The sequence below is a fragment of the Cydia splendana genome, chromosome 3 (genome assembly GCF_910591565.1).
Source record: "Cydia splendana chromosome 3, ilCydSple1.2, whole genome shotgun sequence".
In the NCBI taxonomy this organism is placed as follows: Eukaryota; Metazoa; Arthropoda; class Insecta; order Lepidoptera; family Tortricidae; genus Cydia; species Cydia splendana.
Window position 1 is genome coordinate 11,028,349 of NC_085962.1, and position 27,418 is coordinate 11,055,766.

At 40.7% G+C, this 27,418-nt stretch overlaps 1 protein-coding gene across 1 annotated transcript in view; it reads right to left on the bottom strand.

Moving 5' to 3' along the window:
- Positions 1-868: 868 nt before the first annotated feature.
- Positions 869-27,418, bottom strand: part of LOC134789371 (low-density lipoprotein receptor-related protein 6) — a 36,128-nt gene continuing 9,578 nt past the window's right edge. The window contains exons 11-24 of the mRNA XM_063760001.1: positions 26,825-26,975; positions 25,757-25,884; positions 25,134-25,287; positions 24,690-24,964; positions 23,945-24,190; positions 23,730-23,868; positions 21,564-21,839; positions 20,255-20,437; positions 12,126-12,297; positions 11,767-11,942; positions 11,257-11,418; positions 2,489-2,594; positions 1,391-1,578; positions 869-1,125 (exon numbers count right to left, since the gene is read on the bottom strand). Of these exons, the coding sequence (XP_063616071.1) occupies positions 906-1,125; positions 1,391-1,578; positions 2,489-2,594; positions 11,257-11,418; positions 11,767-11,942; positions 12,126-12,297; positions 20,255-20,437; positions 21,564-21,839; positions 23,730-23,868; positions 23,945-24,190; positions 24,690-24,964; positions 25,134-25,287; positions 25,757-25,884; positions 26,825-26,975 (2,576 nt within the window). The 3' untranslated portion in view covers positions 869-905. The remainder of the gene's footprint in view (positions 1,126-1,390; positions 1,579-2,488; positions 2,595-11,256; positions 11,419-11,766; positions 11,943-12,125; positions 12,298-20,254; positions 20,438-21,563; positions 21,840-23,729; positions 23,869-23,944; positions 24,191-24,689; positions 24,965-25,133; positions 25,288-25,756; positions 25,885-26,824; positions 26,976-27,418) is intronic.

Sequence of the window (27,418 nt, forward strand, 5' to 3'; positions counted from 1 at the left end):
GCAAAAGCCCGAAATATTCCCCCATCCCTTTCTTATTTTAATTTCCTATAAACTACCTATACATGCTATAACTAGTGAATATACTACTTTTTACAAGGAGTGTGCGTTAATTTCACTCGTTATTTCGATGAAAATATCTAGTATTGGCACATAGACATAACATGATATATTGGGAGCTTTGCTGACGTTTAAACACATGCTATCAATGTTATTATTTTAATGATATGTAAAATTATATTTACAAAAGAACGATATTTTTTAAAATTTCGGGTGGAGAAACCAAGTTGGCACAAATGAAAAATGAAGGAAAAAAAAAAAAAAAAAAACACTTCTTTCAATTTCAATTACTAATCCATGGCTTACGAGCTAGTTTCGTAAGAATATATTCTTGACTGTCTGCAAGTCGATTACATACAACCATTGAATTTAATTTTTTAAGGTAAAAGCTTACTTACCTTACTATTTTCTCCGGCCCAATTTTTATATGAGCTCTCAGTAGGTAGGGGTAAAATTATCGATATCTAACTTGGCGGCCGTTCGGCTTTACGGATGCGATCGGCGAAGCGGAAGCGGCGGTTTGCCGTATGCTACGTTGCGGACGCATGACAAAAACAAAAAACGCGTCAGGAAATCTTACAATGATAAAATTATAAGTTAAAAAATTATAAGTAGGTACATTTTCCCCTTATTCGCATTGGGGGAATATGTACTTTAAATCATTCGTTTTTGTAATTTTGAAATATGTATGTGTTTCGCTAGAAGGACACAAAATTTAGCAGAGTCGCTAGCTAAGTCGAATACGGGGGTCGCTCGACGAACACGCTACGGGCTCTAAACTGGTGATCCTCGCTCGCTCGCATCAGTGGGCCTCGCTCGCTCGGCCAGGTGCAGGTGTCGTGATGAGATCAGTACTGGGTGGGGTCGGGCGAGGGCGGCGGCGCGCGGTGCTCGGGCTCGGACTCGGCGGCGTCGGTGGAGGCGGGCGTGGGCGGCGGCGGGCGGTTCATGGCGCGGTAGTGGCGGTACGCCCGCCGCCGCGTCGGCGCGCTCAGCCCCGACGCCGTGGCCGGCGACGGCGGCGGGTTGGCCGTCGGCCGCGGGTAGCGGCAGAGACTGTCCGACGAGCTGTCGATATTTATTACGTTTACAGTACATATGGTGCTACTTTACCGCTCTAGTACGATAAATAGCATGATACGTGCTTATGTCGAAAATTTAAAGGGCCATGTGTACTGTAAAACATTGTACAATACATGTGCGAAAAGGTAATTGCAACCAGTATCGATTTAACGCTCTCTTCGGTCGTGTGAATTTCCTATTTTTCGCACTTGTATCGTAAATAACTATTAACGAACAAAGTTCAAGTTGACAGGACAGGCCAGACACTTACATGGTGGCGCTGGCTCCGATGGGTCTGGCGCGCACGTCGGCGTGCTTGAGCGGCACGAGCACGCGCGGCGGCGGCTGTGCGCGGCGGCGTCGCCAGCGCCGCAGCGCCGCCCACGCCGCCGCCAGCCCGCCCGCCGCGCCCGCCACGCCGCCGCACACCAACAACGCGTTCGACGACCGCGCGCCCGGCTGCAATATATGTATCACATGACAAAATAAATAAGTATTTGTCGAACCGAATATATGTACTCATATTTTTGAGAGAGAGACGAATAGCTTATGCCAAAATGCCTATTCATACACCTTACGAAATTATGCTATTTTAATTTTACTTCTTCTGTTCTCTCATGTATTCTGTTGGAACACGAATTTATATTAAATTTTTACACAATATCACGCCTAATAATTATAGGCGAAACAGTTTTGTGAACGTCGATTTTAAGTTTGTGCTTCAATTACAGAATCGAATATCTTTACAATAATGTTAAAAAAATATCCGGAGTTCACATTTTTGGAGTACTTTCGTGTTAATAGAACAAAAATTTTAAAATACTAATTCATGCATGTAGCTTATTTCGTGATAAATAAATCGCTTTTATAACGATACACAGGTAAGCCTTGTCAACACTCGTTTACCGATTCGCTCTTGTTGTACACTCGCCATCAAATAAATCGGAGCGGCCAAGGCGCTCACAAATATCTGAACACGCCTCCGTTCTTAAGGCGCTAGAGTGCGTGTTCAGATATTTATGAGCACCTCGGCCGCTCCGATATATCTCATATATCCGATGGCGAGTGTACTCCTACCAACTCCTACAATGTGACTAAACTCTATATCTTTAGGCACTTTATTTAAGTAAATAAATAATTTGCACATTTTCGGGTAGTTATAACATTTATTGATTAACCAACCAAATACAAAACCACCTGGAGCTGTCACTGAACGACCTGACTTTAACCTACATTATTTGATCATGTAATGTTTTCATCTACCCTCAACTGGCTTAAGAAGCCATTTGAGGGTAGATTTTGTTTACTCTTTTTTAAATACCTAAAGATACAGATGCGTATTATAAGTAGGTAGTATGAGATGGGGTACCGGTGGGCTGGGGTCGCAGTGCGCAGGCGCCTCGTCGGCGCCGTCCGCGCAGTGCGCGCGCCCGTCGCACAGCAGGCGCGCGCCCAGGCACAGCCGCGAGTCGCATCTGCAATCGACGATTACTTCTTATCATATGGTATGACTTTTTTTGCCAAATTTTTTTAGGGTTCCGTACCCAAAGGGTAAAACGGGAACCCTATTACGGGAACCGTCCGTCTGTCACCAGGCTGTATCTCGTGATCTGTGATAGCTGGACAGCTGAAATTTTCACAGATGATGTATTTCTGTTGCCGCTATAACAACAAATACTAAAAACAGAATAAAATAAAGATTTAAGTGGGGCTCCCATACAACAAACGTGATTTTTGACCGAAGTTAAGCAACGTCGGGCGGGGTCAGTACTTGGATGGGTGACCGTTTTTATAGATAATGGTACGGAACCCTTCGTGTGCGAGTCCGACTCGCACTTGCCCGGTTTTTGATACGAGCGGTCGACTGATACTCATCGACAAAATTCCTACAAACCCAAACAAGATGAGGTTGCGTTATTTTATCATTATCACTAAGGTCCTATGGCTACCTTCGGTCTCCATCTTCAGAGATCGGCTCGATGGTAATCACCTGCAATAATATGTTACACAACGAAGGCCGCAAAAATATCTGACACGATCTTTTTTATTTAGAAACAAACAGTCTTATAAAACATGTAGGTAAGTAAGCTAACAGCTAGAATTTCATATAGTGTAGACCTATAGTTCCCTATATGTAAAACATATTTTGTAATAAACTTAATACTATGAAATGCTATCTAAGTATAACAACTGTCTAAGTATAACAACTATAAACAACTGTAAAAAACAACAAAGAACACATAATGTACATAAATAACCTAACCTAACTTTCACACTAAGGTATTTAATAAAGAATAAATATTCTTCTTAAATAACCCTAACGAACTGCCAAATATATCCGCATTCATACACTTTTCATTATACAACCTGCATGCGCGTTTAATGTATGATTGTTGTGCGTATTTAGTTCGACATATTCCAACACTGAACAGCATTTTGCTCCGACAACCACGTTCTGTTCTACGAGGCACTCGAAAACCAATATTATGGAGAAGTTCAGGAGCATCTACAAGATTATTAATTTTTAAATAAAAATACTAGATCATTACAAGAGCGCCTTAATGACAGAGGTTGAAGCCTGTGTCTTGAGATTGAGGAGGCGTAATTTTCATAGTTACCCCTTATTCGGAATTCAAGAGCTTTAATAAATATCTTTTGTACCCTTTCTATTCTCTTTTTATGTACGTCATAGTAGGGATTCTATACAACCGAAGCGAATTCCAGGCGGCTTCTGACGAAGCTATTATAAAGTATCTTGTAGGTTAACGGTCTACGAAAAGGTTTAGCAATACGGAGAATAAACCCTAATTGCTTATAAGCCTTATTTAAAATGTTGTCGATATGAGGAATGAAGGTTAGTTTAGTGTCAATTAATACACCCAAAACACGTATACTGTTCTGACGCGTTAGAGTACTGCCACATAATTTATAATTGTATAATATAGGATTTTTTTTACGTGCAAATGTGATAACGGAGCATTTGCTATTATTTAAAAACAAACTACTTCCAGCGCAGTAATCCTCAAATCTGAGTAAATCCTCTTGCAGCATAGAACAGTCGGCAGGGGTCTTAATAACTCGGAATATTTTGGTGTCATCGGCATAGAGAAGAGCTTTTGAGTTAGATAAACACTCCGTTATATCGTTAATGTATAATACAAATAACAGAGGTCCCAGATGGGATCCCTGGGGGACGCCTGACGTGGCTTGTTTGAACGCTGATGTAAAGCCTCCTAATACTACAGCTTGTGTCCTATTTTCTACGTAAGACTTAATCCACCGAAAAAGATCACCGTGTATACCCAAGTTCCATATTTTTAACAAAAGCGTATTATGAGACATTTTATCGAATGCTTTTGCAAAGTCTGTATATACAGCATCAACTTGATATTTATTATCCATGACATGACGAATTACCTCGGTAAATGATAAGAGATTGCTTTCCACGCTACGACCCTTATAGAAACCGTGCTGGTCTGGGTTGATATGACGGCGTACGGCATGGGAGAGCTGGTCAGTAACAATTTTTTCCAATATTTTGCCAAACTGGCACAATTTGGAAATAGGTCTATATTTTTCTATATGTTGACTTATGTTACCTTTGGGGATAGGTGTAATCCACGCCCTTTTCCATATTTGTGGAAAGCACCCCTCATTAATTGATTGCATGAAAATTCTTGTAAGGGGAACTACTAATGTATTAGCACATTTCCTTATTAATAATGGGTGTATTTTATCGGGTCCAGCTCCCTTGTTTACATCGACTGATTTTAAATATTTTAAAACTAAGTCGTTTGATAAATTAATAGAACTAATGTTAAAGACTGGATTTAATGAAGGTTCTAAGCAGTCAACGTCCAAAGGTGGTATATTAGGGATTTCGAATACTGATTGAAAATGATCATTAAACATGTTACAAATGCTTGGACCGTCAGAGACCGAGGCACCACTGCAATACATTGTTTGCGGTATACCTTTATTTGATGTAGTAGACTTAATAAATTTCCAAAAATACTTTGAGCGAAATCTAATTTGATCTTCGGAGAACGTTATGTAATTCTTGTAGCAGACTTTCTCAATCATTTCAGCTCTTTTTCTTAATTTCTTAAAAGTTTCATAATCTAATGGATTTCCAAAACGTTTCCTTAGTTTATGATACTTTCTTTTTTCCTTTAAGATTTTTTTCAAAGATCTGCTATGCCATAGTGGAGCTGAGCTCGAATTTTTAGAAGGAAAACGAGGCACGTATTTGTCTAATAAGTTATGTAGTAAGGTATAAAATTTATTTACACAGTCTTCGACGTTTAATCCTCCAAAAAATAGGTCCCAATCTGTATTTGATATTTCACTATTAATATTTTCAAAATTAGCTATATGGAATTTATAAACAAGTGACTGCGCAGATTTAAGTGGGGCTGTATAGTTTAGTTTTAAGTTTAGATATAATGCTTTGTGGTGTACATCCTCTAAAATTAACGGAAAATCACATTTACTAACGTTACAAAAGGTATTACTAAATATTAAGTCAAGAATGCGGTTGTTAACGTTAGCGATGTTGTTAAATTGATTCAAGTTATTAAGCGACATAAAGTCACACATTGACGTTACTAAAATATTACTAGAAGGATTTAGTGATAATTCGCAAGAGCTCAGTTCCATCCATTCAGCCTGAGGTATATTAAAATCCCCGGTGATAAGAAATAAATCGTTTGGGTGATCGTATATAAGTTGAGAAGTTAAATCAAAAAATGAGACGACAGTGTCTTTATGGTTCGTGCCGGGCGGGATATACGTGCATCCTATATTTAAGTATTTTTGCTGTGAGTACATGTTATTGATATTATCATTGTGAATGGGTAAAGATATCCAGAGGCACTCGGAGTGCGCGGGGGAGGGGCAGGGCCATGCCCGCTGCAGCGGCCTTAGCTCGCGCCTCACTGCTACGGCGACTCCCCCACCGCGCGCAGCGCCGCTGTCCTCCTCCAACCGGGTGCACCTATATACTATATAACGGTCATCAAAATATTCCCTGTCGTAAAAGTTTGAGGTTAACCAACTTTCTGTTATGCAAATAAAATCGAAATCGGCAAGCGCCACTTGTGAGAGAAAATTATGTGATTTCGTTCGGAGACCCCTGACATTTTGATAATAGCCTTTAAAGCACTTACTATTCATTGTCAATAACAAACGTATTTATTTGTAATAACACATGCATATGTTTAATATTTTGAGGCAGTGTTGCGTTATAGTTGCATTTGTGGTTAATCGGAAAGTGAAGTAATGAAATAATCAAATATAAACAGGCTTTATTCGTAAGCATTATGTTTGTGATGCACAATAAGCTAGTGTTTTCATATAATGCACGGGTAGCAAAATAGCATTGATAACATTCAGACGCGCATGCACGCCGACAAGTTATGGTTATAAGCAGGTAGCTATTGTAAGTTTTCATTTCAATTAAATTGGCTAGTTGTTTACAAACAGAGGTTAAGCTATTTATATGGGCAGTCGTTAGGGAAAATATAAAATAATACAGGCAATTTAGGAGTCGTAATAAACGCACAGATAATAAAAAACATGTCACTTCAATTTCGATAAATCCGCTTCATTATTTATCCCTATGATTTTGGACGTATCGTTCTTGCGCATGAGGATCTTACAATCGCGGGTCCATAGGAACGTATAGTTTAGTTCTGCCTTCATTTGTCTGGCGCGCTTTAAGAGCAACTTATTTTCGGGGGTAAGGTGATCACTGATGAAAACGGTGAAAGCCGGTCCATCCAGGCCGATGTCCGCGGTGGTGAGGCCGCGGCGCGCACGCACGGCTGCCAGCAGCTGATCTTTGCACAGCCGCCTGGTGAACTTCACTATGATCGCTGGTGGGCGCGGCTCCTTCGTGCTCGCTCCTTGGCTCCTCGTGGCGGCCGCCATACCCTCCGAATTAGACACAGACATATTTCGTGTGGAGTTGTTGTTATTAAAACGGCGAACTCTGTGCACGGAATCGATGTTATGAACCTCCACCTAGCTTTTTATATATATTGAATCTATTATCATGACGAGATTTTCGCTCTTATTAAAAGGTATGCCCGATATTTCGACATTATTCATTCGAGCTTGATGGTCCCTGACGCGCAATTCGTTTTGGAGGTTATGTATGGTTTGTTTTCCGATTCCAAGTTCAGATTGAAGTTTTGAAACGACGGCTGCCTTGTCCTCCAAAATAACGGTCCTACCTTCCAAATCGGAGAAACGAGTCTCCATTTCGCTCCATTTTGCCTTAAGAGAATCGACCGTCGTGGAAATATGTTCAATTTTTGAATTTGTGGAGTTAAATTCTGCTCTAAAGGCTCTTAATTCTTCTAGCACGGCAGATGATCCCTGTGAGGTATCCGAGTTCGTACGGCAATTATTACACCGTACTTTTTCTCGTCTTTCGGTGTTCATTTTGCGATAGCTGGTTTCCAGCTAGGGATTGCAAACCGGATTGATTTTCAATCCGGCCGGATCCGGCCGGATTTTGGCCACATTCCGGCCGGATCCGGTCGGACCGTATCCGGTTAGGTATAAGGATATTAAAGTTAATTAAATGACATATTTTTCAAGTTTTATACGTTATATGAGAAACAAAGGGTATTTTAAAAAATGTATTCATAAAACAACAATTTAAAGTTAATAGAGTCTGTGCGGAAAGAGAAGAGTCGTGGGATTTGAGGGCGCGCCAGTGCTATTTTATGGTTTTTGCTATGCTGACAACACTGGTCACGTGATTATAGTACGACACTAAAGGTCATGATACTTGAATCCCTTTTGTTCCGGTTTTTTACCACGGCTTACTAAACGGAGCCTGGTGGTGGTATAGGCTCGTCAACTCAATCCTCTGATTTAGCGCAGGCACTAGTTTTCTTTTTAAAACACACTCTTGTTTTTATGTCTCAGATACTAAAAAGTGACAGTGCGATTGACAAAAACTGCTAAAACTAGTTAAGAATCTGCCCAATACAACTGTAATTTTAGTACCAAACAAGATGTACTGCCTAATCTGTGCAGTCCAACAGTTATTTTAATACAACACCGGGTAGATCGGGTAGAAATTGGGCAATAGAACTGGAATTTTACTATCTGGGATATATTTCACCCATTGTAAACTTGACTTGTAATGTATGTGTACATTATTAATAATAAATATGAATATGAATAAAAATAGTGCATACGAGGTAGGCCTTATTGGGATATGTCCGGTTCTCTCATCTCACGATATTTTACTTCGCCGAAAAGTCACTGCTAAATATGAAATATAATTTCGTAACTAACAGAACCTAGTAAACAAACTTACAAATAAAGAAATATTTTATTAGAAAAAGTTTTATTCAGAACCTAGTAAACGAACTTACAAATAAAGAAATATTTTATTAGCAAAAGTTTTATTCTTTGTAATCGAAGAAGAAAAAAATACATATAAATATGCATAAAATGGCAAGTATCAAGCCTATTTGTCAGTTATTTTAAAGATCATGAATGACCTGCATATTTATGAAAATTAATATTTTTTGAATGAATATACTTACCTATTATGTACCGGAGACAAGTTACTTAGGGGGCTTATTAAATAGGTAATTATTTAATATTAAATACAACATCAATACCCGTGAATAGCGGAAACACGTCCCGCGACTTTTTGTAAGTCGATAGTCGGCTTTTAGCCGTTTTCTTCCCGCTGATAAAACCGAACAATGTTAAATATAATTTTCCTTGTGGTTATGTACGGTTTCATCGTGTTTTGAAAATATTTTATACATAAAACTTGCGGTTTTTATTAATAAAAATATACAATGACAGAAGTTTGTTTGCTTTTTACAAGACAGGTGTCACAAGGTTTGATTGCCATATAAAATTTAAAATGTTAGTTCCCGTTTCTGCCACGACTCTTCTCTTTCCGCACAGACTCTAAGAACAAACTTTTTAACAATAAAATAAAAGTAAGTATTAAAAAGTGTCACATTGTCTTCGCCAAAACTTGAAATCTAAGTCATTTATTAATTTCTGCTCAAATTTACGTTTACAATAAAATTATAAATTTGATTAGAGTCCAAAGCCTGTTAATGGGATAATTATGGGATGGGAATTGGAGAACTCCTTGAAAGGACAAGTTTTCGCAACTGTTCTTAGATGGAATTATTTGTAACGCTGATATCCATTCTAATATCAAGATATTTATTTTTAACCAAAAGTATATGAAATGCGCTCCAATATTATCTTGCTTTCATTTTTTTCCGTGAAAATAGTTTTATAGTCTAAATCACAAATAAGTAAATAATTCATGAATAAATATTTGGGGACAATCTTATACAGATCGACCTACTCGTAGCCCCAAACCAAGCAAAGCTTGCACTATGGGTACTAGCTAGCTAGGTAGTACTACTAGGCGACGATATATATACATATAGTATATTGATAAATACATGCTTATTTACATTGAAAACACCCATGACTCAGGAACAAATATCTGTGTTCATCACCCAAATAAATGACCTTACCGGGATTCAAACCCAGGACCATCGGCTTCATAGACAGTGTCACTGAATGGTCACTACCCACTAGGCCAGACCGGTCGTTACAAATGCCTTCCATAACATCTCCATTCTTTAATTTTTACGTCTACGTATATAAGTAATCGTCGTATCGTGCCGATTTGTGCCACCAACATGAAAGAAGAGGAAATCCTCCTCTGTTCTCAATCATCGTCATATTAAATATCTTCTTATTTTACAAAATTTTGACTTTTTCATTCATTCTTTATTCTGTTTAACTTCTTTCTTCCATCCGTCGCCTTTATCTCACCTAAAACGCTCAGTGGGTGCTGTGTGCGGTCTTTTTTTCTTATTTCCCGGATCCGGTCCGGATCCGGTGATTTTAACCGGATCCGGTAGCTCCTAAAAAGTGCCGGATCCGGCCGGATTACCGGATCCGCCGGACCGGATTGCAATCCCTATTTCCAGCACACCTATGCAAGAAAAGTGAAATTGTCCGCGGCAGTTACCACATTCCACTCCTTCAGTCACTGACAAGCTACAAGTCTTACACTTCATAGTAAAAAGATTATTATTTTCAGTAGATAACAGTTACACTCGCGACCAAATATCGTATCGTATTGTTAATGTGCGCGGTTAAATGAATCGGCGCGTAGACACGATCGCTAGCCGCGGCCGCAAAGAGCGAACTGATTTTAGAGGGAATGTGTATTTTTTTATTGTATTATGGCGCAGCCACAGCCTGCCTCGTCCGATCCGCCGGGGCAGTCCGCCTGCCCGTCACATCTACACGAATTATACTGGCCACCCTAGTAGCCGTTCCTGAAGGCGTCCGGCAGCGGCGGGTCGGGCGGCGCGCAGTAGGCGCCGGTGGCGCAGTCGCCGAGCGACTCGGCGCACGAGCCGTCCGCGCAGCGCAGCCCCGCCGCAGCCCGCCTCGTCCGATCCGCGGGGGCAGTCCGCCTGCCCGTCACATTTACACGAACTATACTGGCCACCCTAGTAGCTGTACCTGAAGGCGTCCGGCAGCGGCGGGTCGGGCGGCGCGCAGTAGGCGCCAGTGGCGCAGTCGCCGAGCGACTCGGCGCACGAGTCGTCCGCGCAGCGCAGCCCCGCCGCGCAGCCGCAGCCCGCCTCGTCCGAGCCGCCGGGGCAGCCCGCCTGCCCGTCACATTTACACGAACTATACTGGCCACCCTAGTAGCTGTACCTGAAGGCGTCCGGCAGCGGCGGGTCGGGCGGCGCGCAGTAGGCTCCAGTGGCGCAGTCGCCGAGCGACTCGGCGCACGAGTCGTCCGCGCAGCGCAGCCCCGCCGCGCAGCCGCAGCCCGCCTCGTCCGAGCCGCCGGGGCAGTCCGCCTGCCCGTCACATTTACACGAACTATACTGGCCATCCTAGTAGCTGTACCTGAAGGCGTCCGGCAGCGGCGGGTCGGGCGGCACGCAGTAGGCGCCAGTGGCGCAGTCGCCGAGCGACTCGGCGCACGAGTCGTCCGCGCAGCGCAGCCCCGCCGCGCAGCCGCAGCCCGCCTCGTCCGAGCCGCCGGGGCAGTCCGCCTGCCCGTCACATTTACATGAACTATACTGGCCACCCTAGTAGCTGTACCTGAAGGCGTCCGGCAGCGGCGGGTCGGGCGGCGCGCAGTAGGCGCCAGTGGCGCAGTCGCCGAGCGACTCGGCGCACGAGCCGTCCGCGCAGCGCAGCCCCGCCGCGCAGCCGCAGCCCGCCTCGTCCTGGCCGCCGGGGCAGTCCGCCTGCCCGTCACATCTACACGAACAATACTAGATTTTAACGACGAAAGTGGATGACGGTACGTGACCGCGTCTCCATATTCCTCTCAAAATTATTGAAAATATTTACACCATTAGATTCATATTTGATTTTTAGATTATTATAAAAATTAGGAGCATTAAAATAGGTCTCTCTATTAAAATCAATAATTCCTTGTTAATGCCAAAGTTACAAAAAGCAATAAGTCAATAGCAGTATCTCCATCTGATTCGATGCACTCTTTCGGACCGTTTTCTCTAGTGTCCTATAATCAACTTTGTCATAGAAGCTGGCGAAGCGTAGACGGATTGTATTGCACGTTATTTCAGTAGTATGTATAGTAACCTCCACTCGTTGGGCACGCAGACGGGCGCCTGCGGGTCGGGCTCGGCGCTGCAGGCGAAGTGTCCGGGCGCGCAGGCGCGGCAGGCGAGGCCGCAGCCGCAGCGCCCGTCCGCGCCGCACGCGCCCACCGCGCCGCCGCACGAGCGCCCGCCGTAGCACGGGTGCGAGCGAGCCGGCTAACGGATAAAACATCTTTTATTACCTTATAACCATACTTATGTATAAGGTATGGCAAAAAAAAACGAAATAAAAATGTAAACAATCTGACCATCACTTAACGATAGCGAGCAAGATTATAAGTAGTATGTCATCAGTTGGTCGACGAAGGCGCGCCCAGCCTTGCTATATTAAATACCTACCTTGGTGACAGCGAGCGTGCAGGGCAGGCGCGACAGGTGCGGCACGGGCGAGGCGGGCAGGTCGCGGCGGTGCAGCGGCACGCGCATGAGCGCGCGCTCGCCGCCCGACAGGTAGAGCGCGCCCGCGTACACGGACAGCGAGCCCGCCCACCCGCCTTGCCATATTATACGTCTGCCGACAAGGATCATTCATTTTCATTGTATTTTTGAGATTTTACAGGTGTCATTTTATTTTTCATATCACATGCTCTGAAAGTGGGTCGTTGTTGTTCTAACACGTGCGCAGAAAGTGATACGTTTATGCTCTAGTGCAGAAAAGTGGTGTACTCCTCTGCGTCCCCGTCCCACGAACAACTGGGTGAGAACAAAATGGAAAAAATAGTGTCTATATTTCCTCGCCTGGAACAATTGGTCATTGTTCAATTTTACTAATCCCGCATTGTTTTTTTTATAAAAAATGATGTAAGTAAATTGTGCAAATAAAATTATTCTTGATTTCTTTCGTTGAATTGTATTTACTCGATTTCATAAGGCAGGAACCAAAAGGAATACACCAAAAATATTTTTTAAATCTTACACTTGCGTAAATGAGCAAAGGCAGAATCTTATACAGCCACAGTTCAACGTTTGTACGATATTAAATGGGTTTTTAAAGTTATTTAGCACCATATTAATGAAAATAAAATAAAATACAAGATAAAAATTGCTTATATTATTCTTTAAATTGTTATTTAGTATTTAAATACTTTAACATACTTTTATTCTGTTATTGCGTGGTGCGGTGCACCAAGGTCGCGGTGCGGTCCGGTAGTCTGTTACGGCTTTTAGAACGAAATAGTAAAAAGTAAGAGGTAATCCCGCTGATTTTCATATTATAATGAACAAATCATTTTAAAATTACTCCAGTTTGTTAAAATATGTGTGTTTTCGTAAATATTGCAATCTATATGTTTTTCGCTAGGAGTTATTAATCTTCACACATGCAAAGTCTCCGATTGCAAGTAAGTCCTAAGGAAAAAAATCATGGCCGTAGGTCTATTAGGTAGTTTAATTACTGATTTTGTGAAATTACCTTGTCTTGTTTGGTTTCCTCGCATTCGATATGAAAGTAGAGTGTTTAACTCGGGTGAAAGGCACCATTTCCGTCTCGGACTATTGGCGCTCTCACTGCATTCGAGCGCCAAACTACCTCGACAGAAATGGGTGCCTTTCAACCCTTGGTTAACAATCTACTATATATAGCTACTTAAATTCATTTCAAACGATTAACCTATTAATAGATAAGAATAAGAAATGTTGAATAGAATCAGGCGTTACTTTGCGGAAATCCATACTAATTAAAACCAAAATATTATTTTGCTAATCCGCGAAAAGATAACGTGCTAGTCAATCAGTGCTAACCCGTTATACTTACTTGCGTATTTTTACATGCAATTAATATTCCCACCCTCCCACCGCAAAAATAAATACGCAAATAAATATAACAAACCACCACCAAAAGAATAAACCTCGACACGTGTTTCGCCTCTCTACGAGGCATCCTCAGGAGTTGTTGACGGTCTGACGCCCGGCAACGGAATGACCTGTCTAGAATGGTCGGCCATATTTATACCTTGACCACTCCCCCTACCGTGCAAGTGTGAGTGAGATGGAAAAATTCGTAATAACGGCGATGACGCAACATTCAATTGTTCGTTAAGAATCATGCCCCTATTGTTGTACCTAATTATTTCCAGTTGTTCCAGAACACCCAAACGCAATCCCTTTTCGCAAACATGTAAAATATCAAAAGAATGATTCTCAGATAAAGTGTGACCTGTATCTAATAAGTGCTTTGCAAAATTGGACTTCTCTGGATGGTTATGTCTATATGACGCAACATGCTCTTTATACCTAGTAGTGAAACTACGGCCCGTTTGCCCCACATACACTTTATTGCAATCGTCACAGGTAAGCTTATAAACTCCAGACTTTTTCCCATTCTCGATCTTATCTTTGCCATTGCAAAGCTTTGAGTGCAAAGTATTATTTGTCTTAAAGGCCACACGAATGTCGTTAGACTTCAAAATTTTGTAAATTGCATCAGACAACTTGCCAACATAAGTTATGCTCGCTTTATATTTTTTAATCGGTTCAGAGGATCGTGCCGCATACAACATAGTGTTGACCATACTATTCCGCTTTTTCCTGATGATACCATCCACAACAGACTTATCGTAACCATTCGAAACTGCTAAGTGATAAATATTATTTACTTCAATCTGATAGTGTTCATCAGAAAGAGGCACAGTCAACATTCTATGCACATAACAATGAAAAGCAGCCAACTTATGCTGCCACGGATGCGTGGAAGAAGCCGGGATAACTGTATCGGTATGTGTAGGCTTACGGTAAATTTTGAACTGATGCCTGTTGTTTACTTTAGTGATTGTTAAATCTAGAAAATTCAATGAGTTGTCTTGCTCTAGTTCCTTTTTAGGGTTCCGTACCTCAAAAGGAAAAAACGGAACCCTTATAGGATCACTCGTGCGTCTGTCTGTCTGTCTGTCTGTCTGTCTGTCTGTCTGTCTGTCTGTCCGTCTGTCACAGCCGATTTTCTCCGGAACTACTGGACCAATCAAGTTGAAATTTGGTACACATATGTAAGTTTGTGACCCAAATACGGACATGTAACGTAAACAAATGAATTTTAAACATGGGGGCCACTTTTGGGGGGTAAATAAAAAATTAAAAAAAATAATTTTTCAAACTATATCATGTTACATATCAAATGAAAGAGCTTATTGTAAGGATCTCAAATATATTTTTTTTATAATTTTCGAGTACACAGTTTAGAAGTTATTCAAGAAAATAGGCAAAAAATGACCATTCCCCCCCCCTTATCTCCGAAACTACTAGGTCTAAAATTTTGAAAAAAATACATAAAATAGGTCTATACCTATAGATGACAGGAAAACCTATTAGAAATGTACAGTCAAGCGTGAGTCGGACTTAATTACAGTTTTTGATCCGACCCCTACGGATTTTTTAAAGAGATTTCACTCACGTTTCACATAAAAAATACATTGTTAACAGTGCCGGATTACTTAGAGTAGTAGTTTTCTTAGAGTAATTGGTGATAATTTTCTGATAAGATAATCATTTTAAATATTTATTTTATTTTATTTTCTTTATTGGGGAAAAAAACAGATACAGGCCATTAATATTTACAGGCAAAATTACTAAATTTAGATCTAGCCTACATCCTAAGACAATTCCCACTAGGATGTACGACAATAGTTTTAGGATAGCAGTGTGATCGGGACTAAACAGACTTATACTATACTTACACTAAAAATTTACATAACGACACTTAACACGTTCCAAGTATAAATATGTGAACGCATACACACGCATAGTTTTATCATAAATATAAATTACATTTAACGGTCTTACCTACTTACGAGTAATTGTAAGGTCAAATTAAAAATAATGTTTAAAAAAATATGTTAAATTGAGAGCTAGCTCAAAGTTTTTTGTACTCGTCGACTTTAATGGTTGAATTAATAAAGACTTTGTAACCAATAAGCAAAACAAGCACGTGCTTACGGCACCACGTTCAGGGAGGGCACCAAAATGCCAGGTTGAAAAAGGTGAACAAATTTTAAAATTAGGGACAGACACATCGTTTTTACCACACGATTTTTTTAGCTGTCCAAAAGCTAATTTGCAAAAATAATGGCGCGTAATTCTTTGGGAAACAATCGGTAGCAGTAGAAGAGTCGTGATTACATGCATAGATTCGATTTCAACCCACTCTTTTGCGGTTCGGCGTTAGGTCTTATGCGAGGCCTTCTGCCTTACGGCAAAGTTGATCTTCTGCCTTAATTACACTTGGGCGTGGATCCAAATCCAAGCTTTCCTCTTTCGCAGCTAGGCCTACTGCCTTTCTCACACTTCGCCAATTCAATTCCAAGCTCTCTGCTTTCTTGCATATTTTATGCATGAAAACAACCTCGCTGAGACCCTTAAATATCGAGCCCTATGCGAAGCTAGGCTGATAGAAAACTGTCCCATCCCTTCTCTGTATGAAATCCTGGATTCGCGCCTGGTTGGGACTAAAACTAAAATTGCGTTTTTATATCGAAAAATTTTCGCGCTCGCTTCGCTCGCGTTTTCAATTACTTTATAAGGTATGATAAAGGTGACATTCGGGTGGCGACTGCAGCAACATTACTCTGTTGCAACGTTACTGCTGCAGTACTGTCAACTTCCGTGATAAAATGATGTGACTGATTTCCATACTAAAAGTAAAAATGTACAACTGTCTATCATATTGCGTTTTTATATCGAAAAATTTCCGCGCTCGCTTCGCTCGCGTTTCTATTTCTTTCTACGCTATGATAAAGGTGACATTCGGGTGGCGACTGCAACAGCATTAGGTACTCTGTTGCAACATTACTGCTGCGGCACTGTCAATTTTCGTGATAAAATGATGTGACTGATTTCCATTCTCAGCTGTAATGCGGCAATGAACTTCTCTCAATTTACCAAAAAATCAATGTAATCTTGATGACCCTAGGGAGAGGGGGCACCTAGAAATGCTTAGGGCATCAAAATATCTTAATCCGGCACTGATTGTTAAAAATTGTGTAATATACGGAACCCTTGGAACGCGAGTCCGACTCGCACTTGGCCGGTTTTTAAACTTAATTTTTGGATGCTTACCATTAATTTCAGCAATAAATGCATCCAGCAGGCCCATACTACCCGTCCAACAAATAATCAAATCATCCACGTATCTAAAATAGTATAATATATTATTGTTGCCCACAATATGCTGGTTCTCAAAATGGTCCATAAAAATATCAGCCATTAAAGGACTTAGTGGTGAACCCATAGCCAAACCATCACTTTGCAAATAATACTGTCCCCCAAATCTGAAATAATTTTGTTTCATACAAATCGCTGTTAGATCTATCAATTCATCTACTTCCCCTGGATGTAAACGTTGCCTTTCAAAAAGACCCTTAATAATCTCCAAAGTCTCTCCATATGGCACATTTGTAAACAAACTGTCTACATCCAATGAAAGAAGAACAGCATTATCTGGTATGTTAATGTCCTGGATCTTTTCTATTAACTGCAAGCTATTTTTCAAGCAATATTTCGGCTGGAACTGGGACTTGTCTCTTATAATGGAATTCAACCTTTTTGCCAGATTATAAGTTGGCGCACCCAAATATGAGACCACTGGACGAACTGGAATATTATCCTTATGAATTTTGGGAAGTCCATAAAGAATAGGAGCTCGTGGATTCATAGGCACAACCATACTCTTCTGATGTTCGGTTTCAAAAACAAACGAAGAATTCTTAACTGCTTGTCTAAGATCTTTCTGGAACCCTGGAGTTGGGTCTCTTTGCAATCTCGAAAATCCGTCACCTTGAATAAGGTCTAGTACTTTCTGATTATACTGTCCCTTCTCCATAATCACAATGCAATTGCCTTTATCTGCCTTTGAAACCACCAAATCACTGTCTTGCACTTTCTGTTGTATAGATCTTAGCAGCAAAACATCAGAATCAACACACGCACTCTGTGCTGGACTAGTACTCTTGATAACATTAGCCACCATGGTCTTTGTATCTACATCACCAATAGTGCGGGGCCGTGGTGATGTCCCAACTCCAGGGTTCCAGAAAGATCTTAGACAAGCAGTTAAGAATTCTTCGTTTGTTTTTGAAACCGAACATCAGAAGAGTATGGTTGTGCCTATGAATCCACGAGCTCCTATTCTTTATGGACTTCCCAAAATTCATAAGGATAATATTCCAGTTCGTCCAGTGGTCTCATATTTGGGTGCGCCAACTTATAATCTGGCAAAAAGGTTGAATTCCATTATAAGAGACAAGTCCCAGTTCCAGCCGAAATATTGCTTGAAAAATAGCTTGCAGTTAATAGAAAAGATCCAGGACATTAACATACCAGATAATGCTGTTCTTCTTTCATTGGATGTAGACAGTTTGTTTACAAATGTGCCATATGGAGAGACTTTGGAGATTATTAAGGGTCTTTTTGAAAGGCAACGTTTACATCCAGGGGAAGTAGATGAATTGATAGATCTAACAGCGATTTGTATGAAACAAAATTATTTCAGATTTGGGGGACAGTATTATTTGCAAAGTGATGGTTTGGCTATGGGTTCACCACTAAGTCCTTTAATGGCTGATATTTTTATGGACCATTTTGAGAACCAGCATATTGTGGGCAACAATAATATATTATACTATTTTAGATACGTGGATGATTTGATTATTTGTTGGACGGGTAGTATGGGCCTGCTGGATGCATTTATTGCTGAAATTAATGGTAAGCATCCAAAAATTAAGTTTAAAAAGGAACTAGAGCAAGACAACTCATTGAATTTTCTAGATTTAACAATCACTAAAGTAAACAACAGGCATCAGTTCAAAATTTACCGTAAGCCTACACATACCGATACAGTTATCCCGGCTTCTTCCACGCATCCGTGGCAGCATAAGTTGGCTGCTTTTCATTGTTATGTGCATAGAATGTTGACTGTGCCTCTTTCTGATGAACACTATCAGATTGAATTAAATAATATTTATCACTTAGCAGTTTCGAATGGTTACGATAAGTCTGTTGTGGATGGTATCATCAGGAAAAAGCGGAATAGTATGGTCAACACTATGTTGTATGCGGCACGATCCTCTGAACCGATTAAAAAATATAAAGCGAGCATAACTTATGTTGGCAAGTTGTCTGATGCAATTTACAAAATTTTGAAGTCTAACGACATTCGTGTGGCCTTTAAGACAAATAATACTTTGCACTCAAAGCTTTGCAATGGCAAAGATAAGATCGAGAATGGGAAAAAGTCTGGAGTTTATAAGCTTACCTGTGACGATTGCAATAAAGTGTATGTGGGGCAAACGGGCCGTAGTTTCACTACTAGGTATAAAGAGCATGTTGCGTCATATAGACATAACCATCCAGAGAAGTCCAATTTTGCAAAGCACTTATTAGATACAGGTCACACTTTATCTGAGAATCATTCTTTTGATATTTTACATGTTTGCGAAAAGGGATTGCGTTTGGGTGTTCTGGAACAACTGGAAATAATTAGGTACAACAATAGGGGCATGATTCTTAACGAACAATTGAATGTTGCGTCATCGCCGTTATTACTAATTTTTCCATCTCACTCACACTTGCACGGTAGGGGGAGTGGTCAAGGTATAAATATGGCCGACCATTCTAGACAGGTCATTCCGTTGCCGGGCGTCAGACCGTCAACAACTCCTGAGGATGCCTCGTAGAGAGGCGAAACACGTGTCGAGGTTTATTCTTTTGGTGGTGGTTTGTTATATTTATTTGCGTATTTATTTTTGCGGTGGGAGGGTGGGAATATTAATTGCATGTAAAAATACGCAAGTAAGTATAACGGGTTAGCACTGATTGACTAGCACGTTATCTTTTCGCGGATTAGCAAAATAATATTTTGGTTTTAATAAGAAATGTTTATTAGCACAAAAAGTAATACAAATCTAAAATTCATTTAGAATATAAATATTTGTACCCAAAGGTCCTCACTCAGCTTCTTGTTATGTTGTGTATCCTAGGACACACAACGTGACGCTGATTTTCAGTGAGTCCTGGTAAAAGACTAAAACTAAAACTAATTAGGTGGTAGAACATTTCACAGAATGTTAGCTATAACAAGAAAAAGAATAATAAGAAGGAAGGTGTGTGTATAAGTGTATATTTGCCTGTGTGGAAATACTTGTCGCACTAGTGTAGAAGAGTGATAGAGAGAGATGACTACGATATGTTACGGAGCGTCAACGATTGGCACGTTGGCTATGCGGCCTGTTATATTAATAATATAATAATAAATATATGGGGACATCTCACACAGATCAACCTAGCCCCAAACTAAGCAAAGCTTGTACTGTAAATACATAGAAAACACCCATGACTCAGGAACAAATACTTGTGTTCATCACACAAATAAATGCCCTTACCGGGATTCGAACCCATCAGGACCGTCTGCTTTACAGTCAGGGTCACTACCCACTAGGCCAGACGGGTCGTCAAATATTGTAACCAATAAGCTATGTGCTGACTTGTTGTTGGAGTCGAGGTCCACGGCGTGGATCTGCTTGTTGACGGCCCAGTAGACGACGGCGGCGGCCTGGTCGACGGCCAGCGCCGTGGCGTTGGCGGCGCGCGCCAGCTCCGCGCGGCCCGTGCCGTCCGCGCGCGCCACCATTATGGCGCCCAGGCCCAGGTCGTTCCATATTAGAATCCTGGGTACCAAAATACACTGTCAGTACAGTTCGCTCGTGTCCGCTGCGCAGCGCAAGTGACGTAGACGCATTGGTGATTCGATAACATAGGATGATATTCCATCTGTACAATATCTTGGTCCAATGTGTATTTGCGCTTCACATTTTGATTAATGAGAGAGTGAGCAATGCACATTGGACAAAGAAATTGGACAGGTGGAATACCACCCTTATTCATTTAATTTTGTCTCCAGTTGGGCTACATGTAAACAACGAACTAGAATAATACAGGCCTAGAGCTCTGATATACAGGTAATGTGTAAGTCTAATTCTGTCGCTGTATGTAAATGTAATTGTTTATATGCCTTGAGACCTGAGCGGTATGTCTATGCACACTGCCGCTTAAAACTTACATCACTTCATCAAGTGACAATCAAGCACTTGTCGACAAACAATACTAACTAATTAAAAAAAAAATCAGCTTACCCCTCTCAACCCTTCAAATTTCCCCCTAAAATAAGCGGTTTTGACTTATTTACAATATTAGTGGTCCTAATTACTACAACTGTTCCAAATTTTAGGTATCTACGTCGAACGGTCTCTAACGCATTTAACTAATTCGCAAGGCCGAAGTGATCCCATAAGTGTGTCCCGTGAACAAAGTTTTATATGGAACACTAATTACATAAAAGTCAACCTTGTTTTATTAACAGTGCGGTTCACTATGGCTCTGAACTTGTAGTATTAGTGATTAGTGCGTTTAATTAGATGACATAATGTATGTGGCCCAGAACACGACCAGAAGAGTGCTTTAGGGTGGTAACTATTCCACCTGTCCAATATTTGATCAGATGTGCATTGCGATTTGCGTCTCACTCTCTAAGTAAAATGTGAGACGCAAATACAAATTTGATCAAATGTTGGACAGATGGTATACCACCCTTAGACACCACACATCGCTAGCTGCATTATAGGGTGTCCAATTTCTTTGTCCAATGTCAGTCCGTCTCACTCTCTCATTAAATCAAAATGTGAGACGCAATACACATTGGACAAAGAAATTGTATAGGTGGAATACCCCCCATAGCTGCACTTCTCGCTCAAATCGTGGATTCGGGGGCTGAGGAAGAAGAGATCGCACATATACCTTTTTGTCTGATGAAACGCCAGATGTCTCGGCATCATATTCTTCCCCTTCAGTATGACGCCAGCCGAAGAGTTGTTCTCTATGGAGGTGGCGTTTATGGAATCTGTATCGAGGCAGGTCCAGTACAGCGCCCTGCCCAGCACGTCGAGCACCATGTGGAAGGGTCTCGACAGATCGCTGACGACGGTCGTCGAGTCCGTGATGGCCGAGGTAGTGGAATACGACATTGGGACGCGGCGGATCGAGTGGGAGTCTTCATCCATCCAATATAGCATTCTGTGAAAGTGTGAGACTGTGAACTGACTTTTTAGATTCTCGCCTGAACAGTATGACCGGTGGTCCACTGCACATATAAAGATTATTCGGATTTACTCAATGAGCTTGGGCTTTTTCATTAACAATTTAGAGGAAATAAAAGTTAGTTTAAATACTCTTTCAAGTCTATGCTGGCTGAAAATATTACGTTCCCATAGTTGTCAAGACAACTATGGGAACGTAAATACAGACAGTATTTACTTTACATTCAATAATGTTTTTACTGCCTTCTTAACGCGAACGAACTATAGTTAGACATACTAGAGACTAGAGGTATGTATAACCTCAGTCTCAATTTTCACTTATCACACAATATACAGTACCAGCAAAAAAAGCTAGTCTTTATGAAAAATCAAACCGATTTATTACTATGAAAGTTAGATAATCTATTACGTGTAGGGATTGCAAACCGGATTGAGGCCAAAATCCGGCCGGATCCGGCCGGACCGGATCCGGTTAGGTATAAGGATATTAAAGTTAATTAAATGACATATTTTTCAAGTTTTATGCGTTATATGAGAAACAAAGGGTATTTTTACAAATGTATACATAAAACAATAATTTGAAGTTAATAAGAAATAACTTTTTAACAATAAAATAAAACTAAGTATTAAAAAGTGTCACATAGTCAATCTCAATTTAAAAATAAAATTTGAAATCTGAGTCATTTATTATTTTATTATATTTAATCATTCACATTCTGCTCAAATTTATACGTTTACAATAAAAATATAAATTTGATTAGATTCCAAAGCCTGTTAATGGGATAATTATGGGATGGGAAATGGAACTCCTTGATAGGACGAGTTTTCGTAACTGTTCTTTGATGGAATTATTTGTAACGCTGACATCCATTCTAGTAACAAGATATTTTACTTTTAACCAAAATTGTATGAAATGCGCTCCAATATTATCTTGCCTTCATTTTTTATCCATGAAAATAGTTTTATAGCCTAAATCACAAATAAATAAATATTTCATGAATAAATATTTGGGGACAATTTTATACAGATCGACCTACTCGTAGCCCCAAACCAAGCAAAGCTTGTAATATGGGTACTAGCTAGCTCTAGGTAGTACTACTAGGCGACGATATATATACGTATAGTATATTGATTAATACATGCTTATATACGTAGAAAACACCCATAACTCAGGAACAAATATCTGTGTTCATCACACAAATAAATGCCCTTACCGGTATTCAAACCCAGGACCATCGGCTTCATAGGCAGGGTCACTACTCACTAGGCCATCTGGTCGTTACAAATGCCTTCCATGGCATCTCCATCCTTTAATTTTTACTTCTAATTATTTAAGTAATCGTCGTATCGTGCCGATTCGTGCCACCGACATGAAAGAAGAGGAAATCCTCTTCTGTTCTCAATCATCGTCATATTAAATATCTTCTTATTTTACTAAATTTGGATTTTTTCATTCGTTCTTTATTCTGTTTAAGTTCTTTCTTCTATCCGTCGCTTTTATCTCATCTAAAACGCGCAGTGGGTGCTGCGTGCGGTCTTTTTTTTTATTTTCCCGGATCCGGTGATTTCAACCGGATCCGGTAGCTCCTAAAAAGTGCCGGATCCGGCTGGATTACCGGATCCGCCGGACCGGATTGCAATACCTAATTACGTGATATGATATCACAATGAGCACTACCTACTTGTGCATTCCGTTTCGATTTACAATACATTTATTGTTGGTACAAACAGCAACACTCCTAACTGTACATCGGTGGACCTTATTACAAAAGGCATAGGGTCCACCGATGTACAGTTAACAGTGTGGGCGATTGTACATAGTTATACTCGTACGTGTGTGCAAAAACAATGCATTTGCCGTACTCACTTGTTGTCAGGATCATACTCGATAGCCTTGATATTCTTCAGTCCAGTCACGGGGATGAAGGCGTCGTTACATTCTCCGTTCACTATCATTATGCGCCCAACCGCGTTCTTTTGAGCGAACAACAGAAATTCTTCTGGTTCTAAAATTCAAATGCATTTTATTTGTATTTACAAAACAAAACTAAAGCTTCTGGCATAACAGGCTACATAACTTACCCGAACATGTCTGATTATCTTTATTCAGCTTGTAATGCGTGGGGCAGGCGCACCGATAGTCCTCTCTCGTTTCCGCCGGCAGCGGCAGACAGAGATGGGAGCAGCCGCCGTTGTCGACGCCACACTGGTTGCCGGGCTGCGGCCGCCGGTGGTACACCGTCAGGTCCGAGATGTAGTCGAGGGGAGGGGTCGTGTGGATGGATTTGCGGTTTGAGCCGTCGGTTTTCTTGGCTGCTTGGATTACTCCTGAAAGAGACAGCAATACTGCCTTGCTAAGCCATAGAGCGCTATCTCAAAAGAAAATTAATTGAAATATTTATAAATACTTGCTAAAACTTATACTTTAGTTTCTATTACTGTGAATTCTATTTTCAAAAACATTTGTTTTTGAGATAGCACTATTCGGCTTAGGAGGGCAGATTTGTACTGTAAAACGTAGTAGGTGGTAAAGTTAGATCACTTATGCAATTTTCATGGTCAGGCATATTATGAAAGCGCATGCATTTTGTATAAGGTATTATTATATTCATACACAATGTCATTTCAAATGAAATTGCTTTTGAGTGTATGTTCACTGTGGTTGGTTGCTCTGTAATATACTTCAATATCGATCGTAAATCAATGAAATTTAAATGAATATATGTATATTACGATAGTACTTACTGTATTTGAATGCAATCTTCTTTTTCACATTCGCTATATTTGACAAGTTCCGATAATTGTTCTGTAATAATTTCAAACTAACCTGTGTTCCAATCGCCCCAAAACACCCTATCACCAAACAGGGTCAACGCGTACGGCATAGTTATGTCGTCAGCCAGGACCCTCCGGCCGGTTCCGTTCAGAAACGCGTACTCTATGGTCGGGGGTTCCAGGGCAGCCCAGTACAAAGTGCGCTTGTCGTAGTCTATGGCCAGAGCGTGCACTTTCCCCACTTGGTCGATGAGGACGGTGGCCGACGATCCGTCCATGGCAGCGCGCTTGATTGTTTTTGATCCAAGTTCGGACCAGTACATGTATCTGTAATAAAAAGATTAAGTACAGTTAGCTGCAGAGACAGTAGACTCCTCCTGCAAACCAAATTTCTATGCAGAGCGGTTAGTTTTTTTCTGCAGCTTACGGTACATATCAATAAAGATTGGTCGGTTAGGTTAAGGTATAGAAAAAAAAAACGGGAACATATATTTACCCTTTTTTAGGATCCAATGTGATACTCTTTGGTTTTTTAAGACCCTGCCAGATAAGCGTCCGACGGCTGGAGCCATCTAAACGCGCCACTTCGATGCGTTGTGTGGTGCTATCGGTCCAGTAGATGTTCTGTCCTGACCAATCTATCGTCAAACCTAAAACGAAAACAATGCAGGAAGGTTAATATTAAACTGTAACCGTGTGCTTCTGGCCGTTTTGGCGTTTTGACAAATTTACATTCAAGATTTTGAGCAGTTCCCGTCTATTTCGCATGGATATTCTTACCAGATCCAAAGTCTGAGAAACATTCAGGGGTGTAGGATTTGTAAAACGGGGTCCCTTTGTTTCCCATAAAGTTTGAAGTCATAATGTATTGTTTGTCATATTGTCATATTATTAGTCATAAAACTGAAACCGTTTACTTTTCAGGATTTTCGAAAGATTATCCTATAGTTAGGTTTGGTTAGGTTAGGTTTGATTTATGGCAATCCTGAAAAGTGACGCGTTTCTGAACCAAATAAATTATGACTAACGAAAATGCGGGCAAACAACACATTATGACTTGGAACTTTTTGGGAAATATAGAGACCCTTTGTAATACAAATAAATGCCAAAGTATCATACCTTCAACCAAACCCATCCATTCCACAATCTTTTCCATGTGTGCGCCGTTAATAGAGCAACGGTTGATGGTTTTAGCTTTGCTGTCCGACCAATAGATCTTCGAGCCGGAAATATGAACTGCCAAAGCACTGAAAATACAATAAATTTATTAATTGTAGCGAGTCACAATTCCTTTTCTAAACAGCATTCGTATAAATTTAATACTTATTAAATAGAGAGAGACAACCTTAACCCTTTGAACGCTTTACGTCATAAACACAAACATCACTCAAACGCCGAAGCGAGCTAATGCCCTACTCGTAAGTGTGAAGGTTACTTTGACAGCGTCCGCCATATCACCTGAGCCTCTACCATCAGTTTTGACATTGACATAACGCTCACGTCTACGTAATTTACTTTCTGTACATCTCGCTTGCACTAATATGCGAGTACGAGCGAGATGCATAGAAAGTAAATTACGTAGACGTGAGCGTATATGTCAATGTAAAAACTGATGGTAGACGTACTGGTCCTTGGCGCGGTGGGCACGACTAGTAACGACACCTTTAGGTGTTCTTGGCGTTCAAAAGGTTAAATATGTACAAATAATATTAAAATTTAAATACATATATAAGGGCTTGTGCACAAACCACGCGAGGTTCGATAGGGGGAGGGGGGTCACGAAAAAATCACGACAGATCACGTTGGAGGGGGGGGGGGGGGGGGGGGGGGGGAGTGTGTATAAGGAAACCTCATGTGTATTTTTTTACAGTGAACGAAACTAAGAAAAAAAAACCTACCACATGAGTAGATACTTTTTCTCGGTTTCGTTAAACATAAATCTTCACTCTGCACTTCAAAATAGCGAGTCTATTTAACGAAAATAGAAAAATAAACAAGATTTTCTATATACAATACTTTTTATCTTAAAATTAGGTCGAATGAAAAAAATTCAAAAAATACACGTGATGTTGTGTGGGGGAAGGGGGGTAGCCAAAAACCTCACCAAATATCACCAAGGGGGTTTGTGTCAAAAAGTAGCCGAAAACACCTCGCGTGATTTGTGCACAACCCCTAAATAGTACTAACCTGACTTCTTTCATATCCCTTACAGGCAATATGGCATGGTTGTCGATGTTGTCATATTCAATGCTCAGGAGTCCTATAAAGTTTTTGCGACTATAAATCAGGAAAGCTTCCGGCTCTGCGCACGTTTTCTTATCACTTTTTAGTTCTAAACCTGCAAGAATGATTATATCATAAGATAGTGACCACTGAAAATAAAGGTGAGTTACTTTTGAAGCTTTACGGCGTAGCAATTAAGAGAACTTAGGTGCTAACATGTCTCCAGTGATACGGAATTATGGTAATTTGTGCATACAACTTCAGAGCACCGCTAAGCACCGCGCGCGACTTCGGCCTTCTAGTATTGCTTTACATAGAAATCTGTGGAGCTGGAGCCAATGTGCGTGTGTATGCTATTTCACCAATGTATTCGTACGTTAAAATGATCGTGTTAGAAATGACCAAGGCCACAGATTATATAATAGTTCTTACGAACAGATACTTATCTCTCAAAGAAAACGCAAATACCTACCGTTTTGATACCTACGTAATAATACAATGGAATGACCTTCGACGCGCTGCTCCCCGCACCGCGCGCACCGGCACAACGCTAGGGTT